This window comes from Podarcis bocagei, assembly GCF_964188305.1.
Source record: "Podarcis bocagei genome assembly, chromosome: 6".
Classification (NCBI taxonomy): domain Eukaryota; kingdom Metazoa; phylum Chordata; class Lepidosauria; order Squamata; family Lacertidae; genus Podarcis; species Podarcis bocagei.
The window spans coordinates 89,423,566-89,441,460 of NC_138130.1; the positions used below are offsets into that span (position 1 = coordinate 89,423,566).

The window sequence follows — 17,895 nt, forward strand, 5'->3', positions numbered from 1 at the left end:
AAGTCCCTTCCCTTCCTTATTGTCCCATATATCAGTACCCACATACGGTAGAAGCCTAAAAGGCAATAAAGGACGTGGCCAAGAGCCAAACGTCTCGGTGCATTTTTCAAGTTAATTAATTGCCATCTTTCTCGTGCTTTCTCATTTTCTCACGTTTCCTACAATGGCATCTGGAGTTATACTTGCCGACATTGTTAGCCTTGCAACACGCGAGCAAGCCGCCCTAAAGGAGATTTCTTGTCAGGGCGTCTCATTCCTCCAGCACCTAACACTGGCTTAATTGGGCAAGGCCAACTAGCGTTCCTCATTCCCCTGAGGTTCAATACCATCCCCAGGGGAAGAAGCATTTCTGCAATTGAACCACCATATATTCAAGGCCATGGTATTTTGGTGTTCGTTAACTTACATATCAACTTTGCCTTTTGTCAGAATGACAAGGGAGTGTAAAGAGAGAGAGAGAGAGAGAGAGAGAGAGAGAGAGAGAGAGAGAAGGAGGGAGAGAAATCGGGAGAGTTAACTGAATAGGGAGGATTCTGGGTTGATTTCTGAAGGAACAAACCACCCTCACTCATTCCAGCCATGTCAGGTTATAGGTCAGTGGTAGAAGATCTGCTTTGCATGCAGACAATCCCAGGTTTGATCCCTGGCATCTCCAGGGAGGGCAGGAAGAAGAAGAAGAGGAAGAGGAAGAGGAAGAGGAAGAGGAAGAAGAAGAAGAAGAAGAAGAAGAAGAAGAAGAATAGTTTGGAGTTGATAGCCTGTATTTCACTCCCCTTAAGGAGCCTCAAAGCGGCTCCTTCCCCTTCCTCCCCCACAACAAACACTCTGTGAGGTGAGTGGGGCTGAGAGACTTCAAAGAAGTGTGACTGACCCAAGGTCACCCAGCAGCTGCATGTGGAGGAGCGGGGTAGCGAACCCAGTTCACCAGATTACGAGTCCACTTAACCACTACACCACTCTGGCTCTCCCACTGCACCACGCTGCCTGGGAGTCCAAAAGTAGGAGGAACAGAAAGCAATGCTACCTCCTGGCTGGTTGTGAGAAAAGAGGCAAGCAGGAGGTGACTGAGCGAGAGTGGATTGAAATTGGTGGAGCAGTTCCCCATTTGCCCCAACGGACAAGTCTCTACCAATTTTCAGAAGAGTCGGTTCATGGTGTCAGGAGGTGCCAGGGCTATATCTTTGATATATGGGCACAGCTGCCCTATGTGCTGCCCTAGCATTACAGCAGGTTGGGAAAGCAACTAGACAGTGATGTCTTCTCAGGCTCTGGACCAGTCCTGACCACCCAGGGTGACTGCTGATCTCTCCTGGGCAGGGAAAGCTATAAAAGGCTTCCTGTCTGGCCTGGGACTTTGCTTGAGCAGCAAAGCCTTCCTAGTGCTGATGTGTTTCTCTGCAATGAGGTTTCATTCTCTCGCAGATAGTAAAAAACTTTGAATAGAAGTAATTTTTTCCAATGACTGGGAACTGTTAGTGCTCTGTTATTATTTTTTTTTAAGAGTCATGCAAACCTTGTAATTTAGAAGAGTGAATAATAAAAGAGCTGACTAGTCCCCACCTGAAGAATTTCACAATACCATTGTTCGTGAAAAATAATCCTATGAAAATAGAACCACTCTATTAACATCAACAGGCATCCTACTGACTTCTGCAGACACAATGCAGTTTACATCCAGATTGATTCCAGAGCTGATGACATCTGTTGCCACATCTCAGTGGTCACTGATGAACTTTCATGAAAGTGATGGTCATACTTAGTTTGGGATAAATGAACATCTTGATCAACCCCAGGATCTTATCAAGGCCATTTAACTCAAGGCTATGCTTAAAGTAGATTTATTCTGCCTCTTCAGAAAACCCTGGAAAGCCTGCAGTGCTATTCCTAACCAGACTACATTTCCCATGATTCTTTGGAGGATCAGCTAAACCAGCACAAGTCCAATATATGTTTTATTATTTGAGTGTCAGGCTTTGGGAAAGGGTCTTCCGCCCTCCCTTTGGCTGTGGATAAGCAGAACAAAGCAAAAATAGTCTCTTACCGTTTAAAGAGATTTTAATAATCACAGCTCAAGAACAGAGAGTCCATCTCGGAGTAAAGCTGTTCTCAATTAAGGTTTCCAGGCATCCTCCCCCCCCCAGTCACTTTCACACCTTGCAACCTGATCTCGCAACCACCGTGCTTTTTGTGTAGCCACCTTATCTACTCTACGTGACCTTAGACTGATAGGCTGGACACTTTCCAGCGAGACAAAGTCTGTTAGCTCTCTCTCATCCTGTTCTTCTTCACTTTGCTATTCACCCCCCAGTTCATCCCAACTTTTGTCTTCAGAACTATGCCCCTTTGCAGACCACTGCTCCAAATTTATACTGCTCCATTGCTCCTGGGCAGCTTCAGGATCCTGGTCAGGAGCAGGGGGAGGGGGAGGGGGAGGGTCCCACCATCACTCATCAGGAGCAGTACTCCTCAGCCTGATCTCTGGCATTGAGTCAGAGAAGCCCTGAGCACCTGGTCATTTAACAGCCAGCCATTCCAGTTGAGGCTGTCTTTGACCAAAAACATTAAAATGTTTAAAATACAACATCAATAAAGATAATAACACTGTATAATACTAATTATACAGACAGAAGTGCAGTCCAGCATCTGAAGGCCTTCCTAAACAAGAAGGTCAGACCTTAGTTACACATAGAAAAAATAAAAAAAAATTCCTTCCAGTAGCACCTTAAAGACCAACTAAGTTAGTTCTTGGTATGAGCTTTCGTGTGCATGCACACGAAAGCTCATACCAAGAACTAACTTAGTTGGTCTTTAAGGTGCTACTGGAAGGAATTTTTTTTATTTTGACATAGAAAAAGATTTTCCACCTCTGAGCTAGTGAATACTGTTTTCCCTCCAGGTCACAGATGGATATTTCTTTCCAAATTAAAACTGCTCCATTTTTTTTTTTATTTTTTTTTTTGGGGGGGGGAAACATAGTTCAGAGTTGGGGAACATTTTTTGTGTGTCAAGTGGGCCAGATCTTTATCCTGCTCCCCCCCCCACATGCCTCTACCCACCTGTCAATCATCTGGTGTCAGGATGATGTCAGGTGACAGGTTGCCAGTCATCTGGCATCCTGCTGATTTGGCTGCATGCCAGTTCCCTGTGGAAAATTGGTGTGCACAGCCAATGCAGAATGGAGCCCTGGCCCCTGCTCACCAGCTGACATTATTCAGGGACACCAGTGGATTAACAGGTGGGTGCAGTTTAGGGGAACTGGTCTCACTGGCCAAGACTGGTTGATGGACCGGGGGTTCCCTACTCCTGCTGTGGTTGTAAGGCTTCAGTGAATCAGCTTCCTCCCCCGTGGCCGTAGATGAGCAAATCAAACAAAAGGAATTCTTACCAGTTAGTTTCTTTAATAAACACAGCAAAGGACAAAAGAAAGCATCGGCGCAGAATGGCGGTGCTCCCAATTAAGCTCAGTCCCTATTAATCTACATCACTCATACCTCTTGTAATCTGAGCTTGTATCCTCTGTGCTTCCTGTTCTGAGACTTTCTGAGCTCTTCTTGACCTCGGGCTGAGTTAACCCTCTCTCTTCCAGTGTTTCATCATCGCCTAGGTGTTCCCCATCCAGTATTTCCCAGCTTCTGCCTTCTGAACTATGCCCCTCTGCAAACCACTCTTCCAAATCTATACTGTCCTCCTGCTCCTGGGAAGGTTTAGGATCCTGATCAGGAGCAGGGAGAGGGGGAGACTCCCATCATTCCTTCTCAGTGCAGCCCTCCTCAGCACAGTCCCTGACAGTGGTTGAATGCCATTTTGAATTTTTGGTACTGACTCGGTTCAGACTAAGATTTGGATCATTATCCTTCTGCATAACAGAATCACAAATGAGAAGGAATAATGCAACCACCTGGTACTTGACCAAAAAAAAGGTCTTCTAGTTCACTGGGCCAAGGATACTAGAGAGATCACCACCTCCCATCCCATCCTACCTGCTCCCTACAGTCAGAAGGAGAGGCCCTTCTCTGTTGCAGTAACCCAAGTGCCTCGGGTATTGCATAGGCATGACTAAACTTACTGGATGGGAGAAAGGTGAGACAGTGGAGAGGTTAGTGCAATTGCTCCAGGTTATTTTACACAAATAAATAAAACAAAAAGTTCCTGTACGCCTTTTCTTTTTGCACTTGCTGGGTAAGATCTGGGGTCCTCCTAGTTTAGTTTCTAAACTAGGCCAACCAAATAGTTAATTGATTGTTTAAATCAACAATAAGCTAAAAACACATGCCAGAATTTTGCGTATCTGCTGAAAACAGTGACATCTGCCTGATGTCAATAGGCAGCGAGTTCCAAGGGTGAGTGCTGACTTCTTCCATCCTCCTCCCAGGAGCAAATTCCCCTGGGCAAGGGCTGTATACTGAAAGTGGGCAGGGCAAAAGCTCAGAGTAAAAAAAGGTAAAGGGACCCCTGACCATTAGGTCCAGTCATGACTGACTCTGGGGTTGCAGCACTCATCGCGCTTTTTTGGCCAAGGGAGCTGGCGTACAGCTTCCAGGTCATGTGGCCAGCATAACTAAGCCACTTCTGGAGAACCAGAGCAGTGCACGGAAACGCCATTTACCTTCCCACTGAAGCAGTACCTATTTATCTACTTGCACTTTGACGTGCTTTCAAACTGCTAGGTTGGCAGGAGCTGGTACTGAGCAACGGGAGCTCACCCCATCACAGGGATTTGAACCGCCAACCTTCTGTTCGGCAAGCCCTAGGCTCTGAGGTTTAACCCACAGCGCCACCTGCATCCCAAAGCTCAGAGTAGGTGGAGTCAAAACATACAAACATAGACCCATGCACAGCCTGGTATCTCTCACGCAGAGACGCAGAGACAAACACATGCACTGTGCCACATTCCTTTTCACACCCATGGCTACTGAAGTTCACATCACTAGTTGAAATGGAACGAAGGTAGCCTTATCTGAGACACCCTTTCTCCTGCTCTGCAGCATTCATGGTGGGTGGTCTTCCAGTATTCCTTTGGTGGTCCCAGAATTGGTCATGGGTTTGTGCATAGTTCAGCCTTTAACAATTCATAGTCAAGACCACAGCTGGACATGATGAGCGTGCAGAAAAGTGAGACCCATATCAGCACAAAAGAAAGGCAGTCAGCTGTACCTGGTGAATGGAGCGGTGGGGAGCACATCAGAACGACGCCTTGACCTTCCCGCACTGACACAGCACTTCTCGTCCGACCACTGAAATTCCCCAGATCTGTTAACATAACACAGCGGGTTTAAAGTCATGGAAAGAAACTTCTCGGCATTAGCGATTGCACAGATTTCTCTTCCTATCCTCACCGTCCGACCCTTCTTTTCACTCTCTCGTGCTTTAAAAGGCAAAAAAGAATGCTCATTTTTATTCTTGAAATTTGCAAGAAAAATGCCTGGCTTTAAATCTATTCTGGCTGATTCCAGCTGGCAAATGGAAATATTTTCTGCATTACATCAACACCTTTTTTTTATTGCCCCTTCTAGGATGCGGAAATGGTATCAGCAAAAAGGCATTCGGCGATGTACCCTTTTGTAACAGACATTTAATAGCTCTTTTATTCCTTTTTACTATTTCCTGCTTATTGATTTCCTCCCCAGTAAAAGTCATTTTGTGCATAGTGAAAAGAGAAATAAAAGGGGGGGGGGTGGATGCATCACATCTAAACTGCATCCTGTGCGAGACTCTTGGGTATCGTGAAAGGGATACTGCAAACAAGGTAATATTACCACATTTGGAGCGGGATTAGCAACACTGGATCTATTGGGGAATTGGTGCTGTGGTACCTAAATATCAGTGTATCAATTGCATTACCCATTTCTAAAGTGCTTAACAAGTGCAAAGCGTCCCAGTCATTGCCCTCAGAACAACCCTGTGTTGTAGGCCACTAATCTATGAGTAGAAGTGGTCACCAGTGTGAGTGTCCTTCCTCAAATTTGAGCAACACCCCCTAATTCCTTTTGATCCCTTCCCTCCAAATCTTCCCCTATTGCTATGGTCAATAAAATCTATGACTACCATTGGATTTCATCCTATAAGTATACAGTGACAAAAGAATAATGCAAGCAGCTCTAATGGAATTTAAAACATTAGTCCAATGAGGAATCAGGATGTTCTTTACTTCTGATAGTGAGAGAGAGACAAATAATGTGGGGGAACGAAGGAAAATATATAAAAACATATCAAGATCTCTCTTACCCCCCTCCCCTGTGATTAGAAAAGAGGTCAGTAGCAGCAGGATCCCCATCTTTGCGAGGAGAAAAAAATAGACTGCATTTTCCCTGCTGAAATCATTAGAGCATTTAAGTAAAAGAATGGCGCTCCTTACTGGGTTTTACAAAGTACGCCTAAGTGGGGCTGTGCGGCTGAATGTGTTGCAAAAGCAGGAAATGCAAGACCCCATGGATCAGAAAATTAGGGCAGATGATGGACAGCTGGTCCTAGGCTCTTCTGGGGTATAAATTCAATAAGTAAGTAAGTAAATAAATATTTTGTTTGCATTTGAAATCCAGCGTTCTCATACCCTCCAACATCTCTCCAATGAAAATAGGGATATCCTTAATAATAATAATAATAATAATAATAGTAATAGTTGTTGTTGTTGTTGTTAATTCCCCATTCATCTGACTGGGTTGCCCCAGCTACTTTGGGCAGCTTCCAACATATATAAAAACATAACAAAACATTAAACATTTTAAAACTTCCCTATACAGGGCTGCCTTGAGATGTCTTCTAAAGGTTGTATTTTATTTCCTTGGCTTGGGGGTGCTGTAACTCCATACCCTCCAACATTTCTCCAATGAAAATAGGGCCATCCTAAGGAAAAAGCGGGACATCCTGGGGTCAAATCAGAAACCGAGACGGCTTCTGTAAATCTGGGACTGTCCCTGGAAAATAGGGACAAGGAGGGTCTGCATTCTGTGTAGATGCTCAGAAACTTGGCGTTTGCAATGGGCTGCTAGAATTTTGACGGGCTGATGAGAGTTTTTCTCACGCTCCATTTGAGGCTCTCAGCTGTGACATTCCCTGCATCAACGTGCGAGATGGAAACTTCGCAGCCTAAGGCGCCTTCAGGAATTGTCATGGGCTGAGTGCTGCCCTATACACAGAGAGAAGTCTACATGGCACCGTTTTCTGTGCCATTACAAGAAATCTATTTTGCACCAGTGGCTCCCCGATCTGGACAAAAATGGGAAGCAAAAAATGTTCAGAGCTGCAAACTAATTTTGCACACAGTAGTCTATTCCGCTCTCTTTTCCCCAGACACTTGCTATCAAAGAGGGTGTCTCTAATAAGGCCAACATTTTTCTGACAGAACAAAATTGGTGCAGCAACAGTTTTTAGCTCCACCTTTCCTTCCTTTTCCTCATTGCGTGCTGACATTTCCCCCTCCTGCATTTGTTCTTCTCTGAAAAATTTAAATTGTGTTGTTGATTCCTGTCCTCTCAAAGGATCCATTAAGGGCATGTTTCATATTCCAAAAGACAACAGCTAAATATGGAAATTTGTATAGTCTTCCCTGCCTGAACCATCTATCTTGCTCTTTGAGGGCATTTTCCAGGAAGAGAAATGACATCCTAAGGAAATTAATGATATGTCTGTTGCCATATAATTGCGTTCTTCGAAATATGAGTGTTTCATAGAGCTACCACAAACTGCAACAATTCACAAAATTGCTCTCAAAATTGTCCTCACTGGCTATAAATAAATTACAGAGCATTAAGAGTGATAAGATTGAAATCTATTTTGTTGTCATTAAACCAATTTGCAGATTTTGAAGGTCTCCAGACAGTACTGTTGTTGATTAAAAAAAATAATTTTAGAAATCTAACAAGGAAAAACATGTTGTAACAAGAATTTGTCCAAACAGTGGCTTCCTGTAGCTATTATCACCTTTTAAATCTGATAATCTGCCCCTTTCATGGCTACTGTACTGGAAGCAAACCGAGGCTCAAAATGAATATAATTAATGTGCACAATTTTGCAATTTAACCCTTTTCCTTCCTGCTATGCTCCAGATGAAAATAATTCCTCCATGAAGGAACAGACAGAACCCTGTCTGAAACTTCTTGCCAGCTGCTGTCAGTCAGTGTAGACATACTGGGCTAGATAGACCAAGGGTCTGACTTGTTATGTACTGAAGTTCTCACCCTGGGCCAGCAGGGGGATACCGTAGATAGTTATGCAAATGAAGGATCAAAAGTGACATTCAGTGATTGGATAGTTTTAGAAAGTGGCAACAGTTACATTGTTCTGGAGCTCTATATAAGCAGGCTGACTGAGCTCCTCAGTTCAGTTCTGTTCCAGCTTACAAATAAAGAGCTGCTTTGGAAGAATCGCTGTGTCGTCTGATATGTTCGCCCACAACTTAACACGACTCAGTAGAAAGCAGCTTCCTATGTTTCCACAATAAAGAATAGGTCTGTTCTCTGCCTCTCCTGCATATCAGGCAAGGATCTCCATGCAAAATGTTTCAGACACAACAATATTTACTGCGTATCGGTAGGGAATAAGAGTTTAGGGAGCAGATCATAGGTGACAATCCTAAAATATCTTTTTAAAAGGCAGCCTTTAGGGATGAGGGAATGAACAGCTGACCGGGTCAGGATTCTAGGAGACGGGCAGTTGTAAGACGGGAATGTGAAACAGATGAAATTTAAGCAGCAGCAGAACTTGTGAAGCTTGTGTTTTTTTTTAAAAAAATGAAAATATGTTTTGTCTTAAAGTGTGGCTGTCAAGTGTGACTGTCAGTGCAGGGAGGAACTTCTATATCAAACCAGTGATGCGAGGGGCAAAGGCACAGCTGTGAAACTCCCCCCCCTTCACATTTTCCACCTCCTCTCTGGCACAATTTTAAAGTAATGATGGGTTATTTAAAACCAAAACAAAAAAGCACCCATGTGGTTGGCATCACATTGAAAAGTTAGCAATCCTTTGTGACGTTAACATGTGAGAGTGCTGGAGGTGAAATAGTTAAACAGGTTACCCAATCAGGACCCAGGAGGGTGGAGTCAGAGGGACTATAAAACCAGCTTTGGGAAGGGCGAAGGGAGGAGTTAGTTGGTTGGCTGGCTGGAGTGGGAGTGAATTGGGATAGAGTCTGGGGTAGGTTGAGTTAGTGTAGCGAAATAAGCTGAGTCAGGAACAGTTAGGAGCTAGGAAGACAAGTAAATATCTGAGAGGTGGTTTAGCGAGTGAGAGCAGGTAGCGGAAGTTATAGGTCTGGATAGGCACCCCATGATTGTAATGGACCGATACCGTTTATGAAACCACACACTTGTTAAACTGCAATAAATAAACAGAAGTTTATGTTCCAATTTAACCCTGACTGGACTCAGTATTGTACCAGGTAGGGCCTGGGTGGTGGCAGCGAGAAATAAAGTGGTGGCACAGGGATCAATAGATGGTGAAACGTCCGGGGACCCTGTGTGATCGCCACACCCTTAAACATGCAGAATTAGCATTAGCCAAGGTTAGATAGCTTGGGGGCACAGTTGTAATATTTCTTGCTGCGAACTTTATAAATGATGCAACAAGAGGCTGGCATGTCCAGTGTATGAGCAATCCTTTCCAATTCACAGGTAACTCTGGAAACTGTAGCTCTGAAGGGGGAATATGGGGCCAGGCTAAGCCAAATACATTTTTTCCCCCTGCTGGAAGTGAAGGACAAGATGGTGCCTCTACCCATCCTGTGTACAAAAGCCATCCAGAGTGGTACTTGAACGTAACTTCGACAATGGCAATGGGCTCCACTGCACCCAAGGGCATCTGCCTAGATTAGGGAGGGAGGCCAGGACACTGGGCATATACAACTCTGTCTCAGTAGAGACTGGTGGGGTGGGGGCCACGCACCTGACCTCCCATCAGTAGAGTGGCTGCTGCTTACTTGGAGGTAGAAAGGCAAGACAGCAAGGATGTAGTGCTGTGCTGGTACACCAGTGGAACCTGCCCAGGAGGTCAGGTGCGTGGCACTGTCCTCGAATGCCAGTCACTGTTGCTCTATCTACTCTAAACCCCATAGGATCAGCCACCTGAGGCAGCTACCCGGCTGCTAACGATAGGGCTGGACCTTTCTGGGCCTGTGCGTTGCAGGCGGCAACCATTTTAGAAGTGTCTATCTAATCAACGTGTGATTGCTCATGTACAGGTCCTTTTAGACCTGGAAGAGGGCAGAACAGAGTGGGGCACACTTATGCGTTCTCCGCCAATGTGTGCAGGGGCTAGGAATGGAGGCCCTGCACAAAATGGTTGGCACCTGTACAGTCATTTTGACTCCTGAACGCCGCAAACCCAGAAGTGAGTGTTCCAGTTTGCAAACTATTTTTAGAAGCCAAATGTCCGACAGGGCTTCCGCAGCTTCCAATTGGCTGCAGGAGTCTCCTGCAGCCAATCAGAAGTCACACTTTTGTTTCCAAATGTCTTGGAAGTCGATCGGATTTCCAGAAGGGTTTCTGTTTGACTTCCAAGGTACGACTGTATTCTGTAATTAATAGATGGCACAAACTCAATAAATAAATAAATAAATAAATAAATAAATAAATAAATAAATAAATAAATAAATATTGAGTGATAACAACAAGAAGTTTCAGGAGGGCTGAATAGCAATTTGAAGTAGAAAGGAGGGGAAAAGAAACAAATTCAGATCTTAATTTCTTAACTCTGTTTTTTTTATATCTAACAATCAAGGTGACATTTCATTTGTAACGCCAAAGCAGTCTCATTAAACTGAACAAAATCAAGCCGAAATGGAATGTGGGGAGAGCCCGTTGCTGTTTCATCATAGAGGAATACAGAACAAACAACAACAACCACTTTTCCCTGCTTAGGAAACATAATGAAAACCTCGCTGCTCAGCCACATTCATTATGCCTCAATTTATATGCGCCAGATGCCAGACGGCTTAAGTGACGGGCCTTACCTGGGCATTTGCAAAAATTATTTATAAAAACAACTCTTCTAGAAAACGTGCATTTATTTTATTTAAATTCAATTACCACTGTAAAGGGCTTGTTTCCAGTAAACAGTAGAAGCCCTATTTGCAAGTGAAAATTAATTGCTATTCAGGTGCTTCCAGCATGGAAAAGAAACTACTATGCACAAGGGTGTAGACAGACTCAGCTTTCCATTAGGAGTATGAGGCTTTTGCAGCATTAGCGCTAATTTAATCAAACTGGTTAACCATCTGTAAAACAAAGACTGAAGATTTAACACCTTTGCTATGACACTGGACAAAGCCTACAGAACTAGCTATTTGCAGGGGCATAGATCAAGAGGCAGTTCTGCTTGAAAAAGAACAGCGTACCACCTGGTTCATCTAGTGATGTACTCTGTCTGGTAATGACTGTCTAGAACAGAAGTTTTCAACTTTTATGAGTCCACGGCTCCCTTGACCAACAATATTCTTTCTGCGGCACCCCTGTGGGGCTCAGGAGTCCAGTTATGTCCCCCCTTGCCTGCAGAGCTGGCAGCCCCTCATCCCTTTTTTGAACACCCTCTCTTGTGGAATGTTCCCTCAGCCTCCTCTCCCCTCTCCTCATGAGTCCTTCAAGAAGCTGCCGCACCCCCCCCCCCGGTCTCTGAGCCACCCCACCCTGAGGAGAGGTGCCTCATCATCCTGCTCCACGAGGGTCTGGGCAGAGGATGTTCCAAGTGTTTGGGAATCGTTCTGCCAGAAACAAGTAGAAAGGTTCTAGAAGGTTCTAGAAGACCACTCAGCTTCGTTTTTGCAGATGCCTGATGGCAGATGCCTGATGGAAGAATGCTGCCGGTGAATTCTGTTGAAGGACTGTTGCTGTGATTTACAACGTGCTGGAGATAAGACTTTTGTTTGAAAGTGTGCTGTTAATTGCTGTTTATGTCAACAGTCGAAACCATTTCCCTGGGCTTGGGTGACTTTAAAAGAGGATTAGACAGATTCATGGAGTACAAGGCTATCAGTGGACACTAGCCATGATGGCTATGTGAGGCTGTGTGTTTGGTGAGGCTGTGTGTTTGGTGGAAGGAAGTTCACCTGGAATTCCTCACTGCGATTGAGGTGTTCCTCTTCTCCCACCTCAGCATTGTTTTATCTAATTTTCAATAGTAGTATTTATTCATTCTTATGTAAACCATAAAGGTAAAGGACCCCTGGATGGTTTAGTCCAGTCAAACTTCACTATGGGGTTGCGGCACTCATCTCGCTTCAGGCCGAGGAAGCTGGTGTTTGTCCGCACATAGCTTTCCTGGACATCACTAAACCACTTCTGGCAGAACGGGACACTGTGACGGAAGCCAGAGTGCATGGAAACACCATTTACCTTCCACCACAGTGGTACCTATTTGTCTACTTGAGCTGGTATGCTTTTGAACTGCTAGATTGGCAGTAGATAGGTACATAGGATTGTGTGGTCAATTGGAGATGCCGGGGACTGAACTTCATGCAGAGTCTACATCTTCAGCTTAGTCTACATCTAAGCTATGGCCCTTTATTTTTGGAGAGAGCTATAGGAAGATTTCATCTCATTGCGCACACAATAGTGGAGAACTCTCATTCATCCCCCCGCCCCCCATGGGAAGTCACTAGGGATCTATGCTCCCCAAACTTCATTTTCACTTCTGGGTTTCAGCCTTTGTTCTGGCATGCTCTCAAAATGTGCCGAAAAAATTAGAATGGAGTGCACTGTTTATCTGCCACCACCGAAAGGAGGCAAGTAGGGTTGTTTAAAAGTTCTGCATGTAAACCATGGAGGAACAGATTTCTTCTACCCTGGTTAAGGTGCTGTTGGCCACTGCCCAAGCCATCTGCCCTTGCTGAATTCTTGGCCCTCCAGTTAGCAGCTGCTGCTATTAAACCAACAAGCCTTCTTCCCCTCCCTCAATTGATGCTCCATAGCAGAATGCAGGATGCAGAATAGTGATCAGACTGTCGACATAGTTGCTTCTGCTGCCACTTGCAGAGAGAGAGAGAGACAGACAGACAGACAGTACTACTGCTAGTGCTAAATAGTGAGATCCACCTCCAAGAAATAGCCATGTTCAAATATATAAAAGGATGTCATATAGAGGAGGGAGAAAGGTTGTTTTCTGCTGCTCCAGAGAAGCGGACACGGAGCAATGGATCCAAACTACAAGAAAGAAGATTCCACCTAAACATTAGGAAGAACTTCCTGACAGTAAGAGCTGTTCGACAGTGGAATTTGCTGCCAAGGAGTGTGGTGGAGTCTCCTACTTTGGAGGTCTTTAAGCAGAGGCTTGACAACCATATGTCAGGAGTGCTCTGATGGTGTTTCCTGCTTGGCAGGGGGTTGGACTCGATGGCCCTTGTGGTCTCTTCCAACTCTATGATTCTATGAAACTGTTGAAGAATGAAATGATCCCACTGCAAGGACCAGTTGTGTTCCCTGCTGTAATTTGGTCATTCAGAGCAGGTGATAATAATGCAACATGGGACAACTTCCTCCAAAAGTTAGGTTATCAAAACTGAGTTTTGTTGTTGAATTAACTGAGGAGCTAAGTGGAAATCACACCTGCAGTCTCAGGGAAAATACCCCGTATATACTTATGCCAAAAATGTCTGTGCATTTAGGGATGGCTAAGGAAATATGCAATTCTACTGGGTTGGCAAACAGATTCTTTGTCTGCTGTTTTGTGTTTCTAATAGAACTGGTGTGTCTGTGAGCAACAGCTTTCACACTACTTCTCTGCAATTACTGCTCAGTACTTCATCGCAGCTGCTGCATGCCCTGATGAGATTGTTCGTGTGGTCTGCAGACTGTTCTGGCAAGCAAAAATGGATGGTGATCTTCCGTTTCCATCCCTGTCTTTCATGGTTTTCAAAGTCATTTGTTGTCCTCTCTTATAACCACAGGTTCTAAGAGAAGTGGATGGAAAATGCAGAATGTGGCCCCGGTGCTAAGAGCGTTGATGTCAATTTTACACTTTGTGCGTACTAACAAGAGTAGGAAGCAAGCGTTTCTCCAGCTGTATGCAGAACCAGTAGCTGGGCAACATGATATCTGGAGCAGACTCCAGGAGAGGGGACCTGTGCTGTGTGACTCCCCTCTGAGGAAAGGTTGCATTGCTTGAGACTTTTTAATTTAGAAAGAAGGTGACATGATAGACATTTAGAAAACTATGCATGGCATGGAGGAAGTGGATAGAGTAGTTGTTCTCCTTCTTTCATGACACTACGTCATGGTCTGGTTCATGCACGATTGAAGTCCCGGCTGGGGACATCGGGACCGGGGGCAAGATGGCAGGGTGGGAGCAGGAACAGGAGTCCAGAAGCCAGGAATCAGGAAGCCAAGAGTTTGAGGGTCAGAGAGCTGGGAGTCAAGAAGCCAAGGGTCTGAGGGTCAGGAAGGAAGGAAGGAGTCGCGAAGTCAAGGATCCAAGGATCAAGAAGCCAAGAGTTTGAGGGTCAGAGAGGTGGGAGTCAAAAAGCCAAGGGTCTGAGGGTCAGGAAGGAAGGAGTCGCGAAGTCAAGGGTCCAAGGATCAAGAAGCAAGGAATCAAACGCAGCAAGGCAGGGAATGTGTTGCTGTGGCAAAGAGATGACCTTATATCCCTTCCCAGCTCTTGCCACCAGGTGCTGTGAGTTACCAATTGGCCTCACCTGTGAGGCCGCACCTTGCCTCTTCAGAACAAACTTAGGAAGGCCCCAGGCCTGGCTCCTGCACGCACACCTGACACACTAGAACTCATGCATATCCAATAAAGCTGCATGTTGGAAGGTTTAGGACAGATAAAAGTCAGTCCTTCATGCAGGGCATAGTTAAACTATGGAACTCACTTCCACAGGAAGCTGTGATGGCCACCAACTTGGATGGCTTTAAAAGAGGATTAGACAAATTCAAGGAGAAGAAGGCTACCCAGTGGCGTAGCGTGGGGGGTGCAGGGGGGGCCGGCCGCACCGGGAGCAACATGGGGGGGCCGCGCTCGCACTCGCAGCTCTCTGCCCCTGCTAAAATCCACGGGTTAGGGGGCGCAAATTACTTGCCTTGCCCCGGGTGCTGACAACCCACACTACACCACTGAGGCTACCAATAGCCTGTGTTCAGGTCCTGCTTGTGGGTTCCTCCCAGGTTGGCCACTGTGAGAACTGGATGATGCACTAGATGGGCCAAAGATTCTTCTTATGTTCTTATGGTGGTAACCTCCTGTGTCATGAATGGCATGTTTTGAATGAGCCCCAAGATTGGCTGAAGACCACCACCCAAATTGGATGCTGTTGAATTATTTCTGAACTGTGTTGATCAAAGAGCTAAAGGAATGTTCATGTTCTGGCAAAAAGTACTGTACCTGCAAGGAAGTGTGAAAGGCTGGCTATGCAATGCTAGTTGCAAACAATGAGTATTGTACCACACCAAAAGCTACAGAAGACCAGGTACAAACAATGAGAGTTGTGATATGCCAGGAACATGCTAAAGATGGAGGACTGCCAAGAATGTGCCAAAAGGCAGCGAGAAATGCTAAGACCCAGATGCACAGAAGACAGACTATATAAGATCAGGCTTTTCAGAAGGGTCTGTGTGTCAGACGCAGCTAGGATCCTCACTGTCTGATCACCCATAACCCTTATTGGAACTTGATCAATTCCATGGAAGGGCTGGTGAGTATGATTGTGTGTGTGTGCGTGACTGAGTGCATGTTCCCTTGTCTTGTTATGTATTATTTTTGTTAATCAATAAAGCAATGTTATGTAGAAATTCCAATATATTGGTTGCCTGACTGCTTGCTTGTGTTCTCTCTCTGGAGTACACTGAATCTCATTTATGCTAAAACATCTAAACAGATAAAAGAACCTGGTTATTCATAACACCTGCTAGGAACTACTCCTCCCCATTCAGCAGGCTGGCTATATCAGGCCATAGTTGGGCTGCCTGTTGGATGCTGCACCAAACCCCATTATACAGTCTTTGATAAAGTTATGGCCCTGCTTAACCCACCATCTCCCTCCAGCCATTCACTGCTCCCTACCTCCCTGTGCCTGGTGCACAAATGCAAACAATTCTCACATATTATACGCATTGTTATACATATAACATCTTATACATAGTATATGCATATATACACTCCAGATTTTGTAATGCAACCAGCACATAAGTGGATATACACAACAGTGCATATCATTGTGTAGGAAGCTACCTGGGATAGCTCAGTGGGTAGAGCATGAGACTCTTAATCCCAAGGTCATGGGTTCGAGACACACATTGGGCAAAAGATTCCTGCATTGCAGGGGGTTGGACTAGATGAGTGTCACGGACCCTTCCAACTCTACAATTCTATGAATGGTGTGTTATTACGTATAAAATTACACTGCAGAAATATAGTGCTGAATGGGTCCGGACATAAATAATATTTGCATATAATTGGTTGAGGGTTTTTTAAAAAAAATAATTCCAACAACCACAAGTATAGATAAGAGCATGATGTGAGGGGCGTTCCCATATGGGTAAAATTCGACAGTTGGAAGTGCCAAATTCTGCGCATGAATCTGTTTCCAAAGGATTCCTCCACCATCCCTATCAAGAACACATCTAACAATAAAAAGGTAAAGGTAAAGGTACCCTTGACTGTTAGGCCCAGTCGCGGACGACTCTGGGGTTGCAGTGCTCATCTCACTTTATTGGCCGAGGGAGCCAGCGTTTGTCCACAGAGAGCTTCCGGGTCATGTGGCCAGCATGACTAAGCCGCTTCTGGCAAACCAGAGCAGCGCATGGAAACACCATTTACCTTCCCACCAGAGTGGTTCCTATTTATCTACTTGCACATTGACGTGCTTTCGAACTGCTAGGTAGGCAGGAGCTGGGACCAAACAATGGGAGCTCACCCGGTCGTGGGGATTCGAACCGCCGACCTTCTAGTTGGCAAGCCAAGGTTCAGACCACAGCGCCACCCGTGTCCCTCTACATCTAACAATATGAACAAACCCCACAGAGATCCATTATGGGAAAATGAATGCCTTCTACCCCTTTATCTGTATATTCAGCAGGGTGGTGTGAACTGAAAGTGACAGGTTGCCATTCTGAAGCTTCACCACATCGGCGCAGAAAAGCTGTCAATGGCAGCAAGAGGCAAGGGGGATGCGTGGAAGCAGACGGTCCATCACTGGTTCCCCTCTCCATACTTGCACTTTGCGAGTGCTTCTTCCCCACCCCACACCTTAAAAGCTTGGCTTCAGGGGACTCCTGACTTCAGCAGCAAAATGGAAATGATTGACTAGCGGTAGAAAATTAAAATTAATTTTTAAAACTCCTTAGCATTACCCTGTCCTGACTCTCATCAATTTTCACCAGGTAATATATCTGGCATGCTTCCTCCGAAGGCTGAGCTCCAGAGATGGCAACAGACTTGGGAGATGGGTGGTCAGAGCAAGACTATGTCTGCATTCAGACGTGGAGCTTATTGCATTCGTTTTTCCTGGTTATAATGCTGGCGTTTCTGTCCCAATTTCTCTTTGGTCTACTACTACTACTGCCATGGTGGGAAAGAACATTATATGGCCCCAAATGTTGTCATTGAAAAGCTCCCGTGATTTTCTGAATGAAGAGGATTACAAGCCGCTCTCCCCCCCTCCCCAGAAACAACACATAAATTAGCACAAAACTTCCACCAGTTTTCCAGAAGTCACGTGAAAGATCAGATACAACGTGAAAATGAACAGGCAAGGGAAGATGGCATAAAGTGCTGTCTGAATGCAGCCTTCATCAACTATTTTGGTGGTATTCTACCAGGAAAGGAGACAATAAGCAGAAACAATAGCTACTATAGCAACTACAGCAGAAATAGTGTTTCCAGTCCAATCTTGACATGAGAAAGACACAGAGGACACTATTGTAAGCTGCACAGCTTATTCCCGACTGGAAGACATCCTGGCATAGCAAATGT

The 17,895-nt window shown here is 45.1% G+C and overlaps 1 protein-coding gene across 3 annotated transcripts in view; it reads right to left on the reverse strand.

Moving 5' to 3' along the window:
• The window catches only part of CNTN5 (contactin 5), a 666,148-nt gene that overhangs the window by 189,653 nt on the left and 458,600 nt on the right, over positions 1–17,895 (reverse strand). For all 3 annotated transcript variants that reach the window (XM_081197615.1, XM_081197616.1, XM_081197617.1), the window contains one exon: positions 5,155–5,250. In XM_081197615.1, the coding sequence (XP_081053741.1) occupies positions 5,155–5,250 (96 nt within the window). The remainder of the gene's footprint in view (positions 1–5,154; positions 5,251–17,895) is intronic.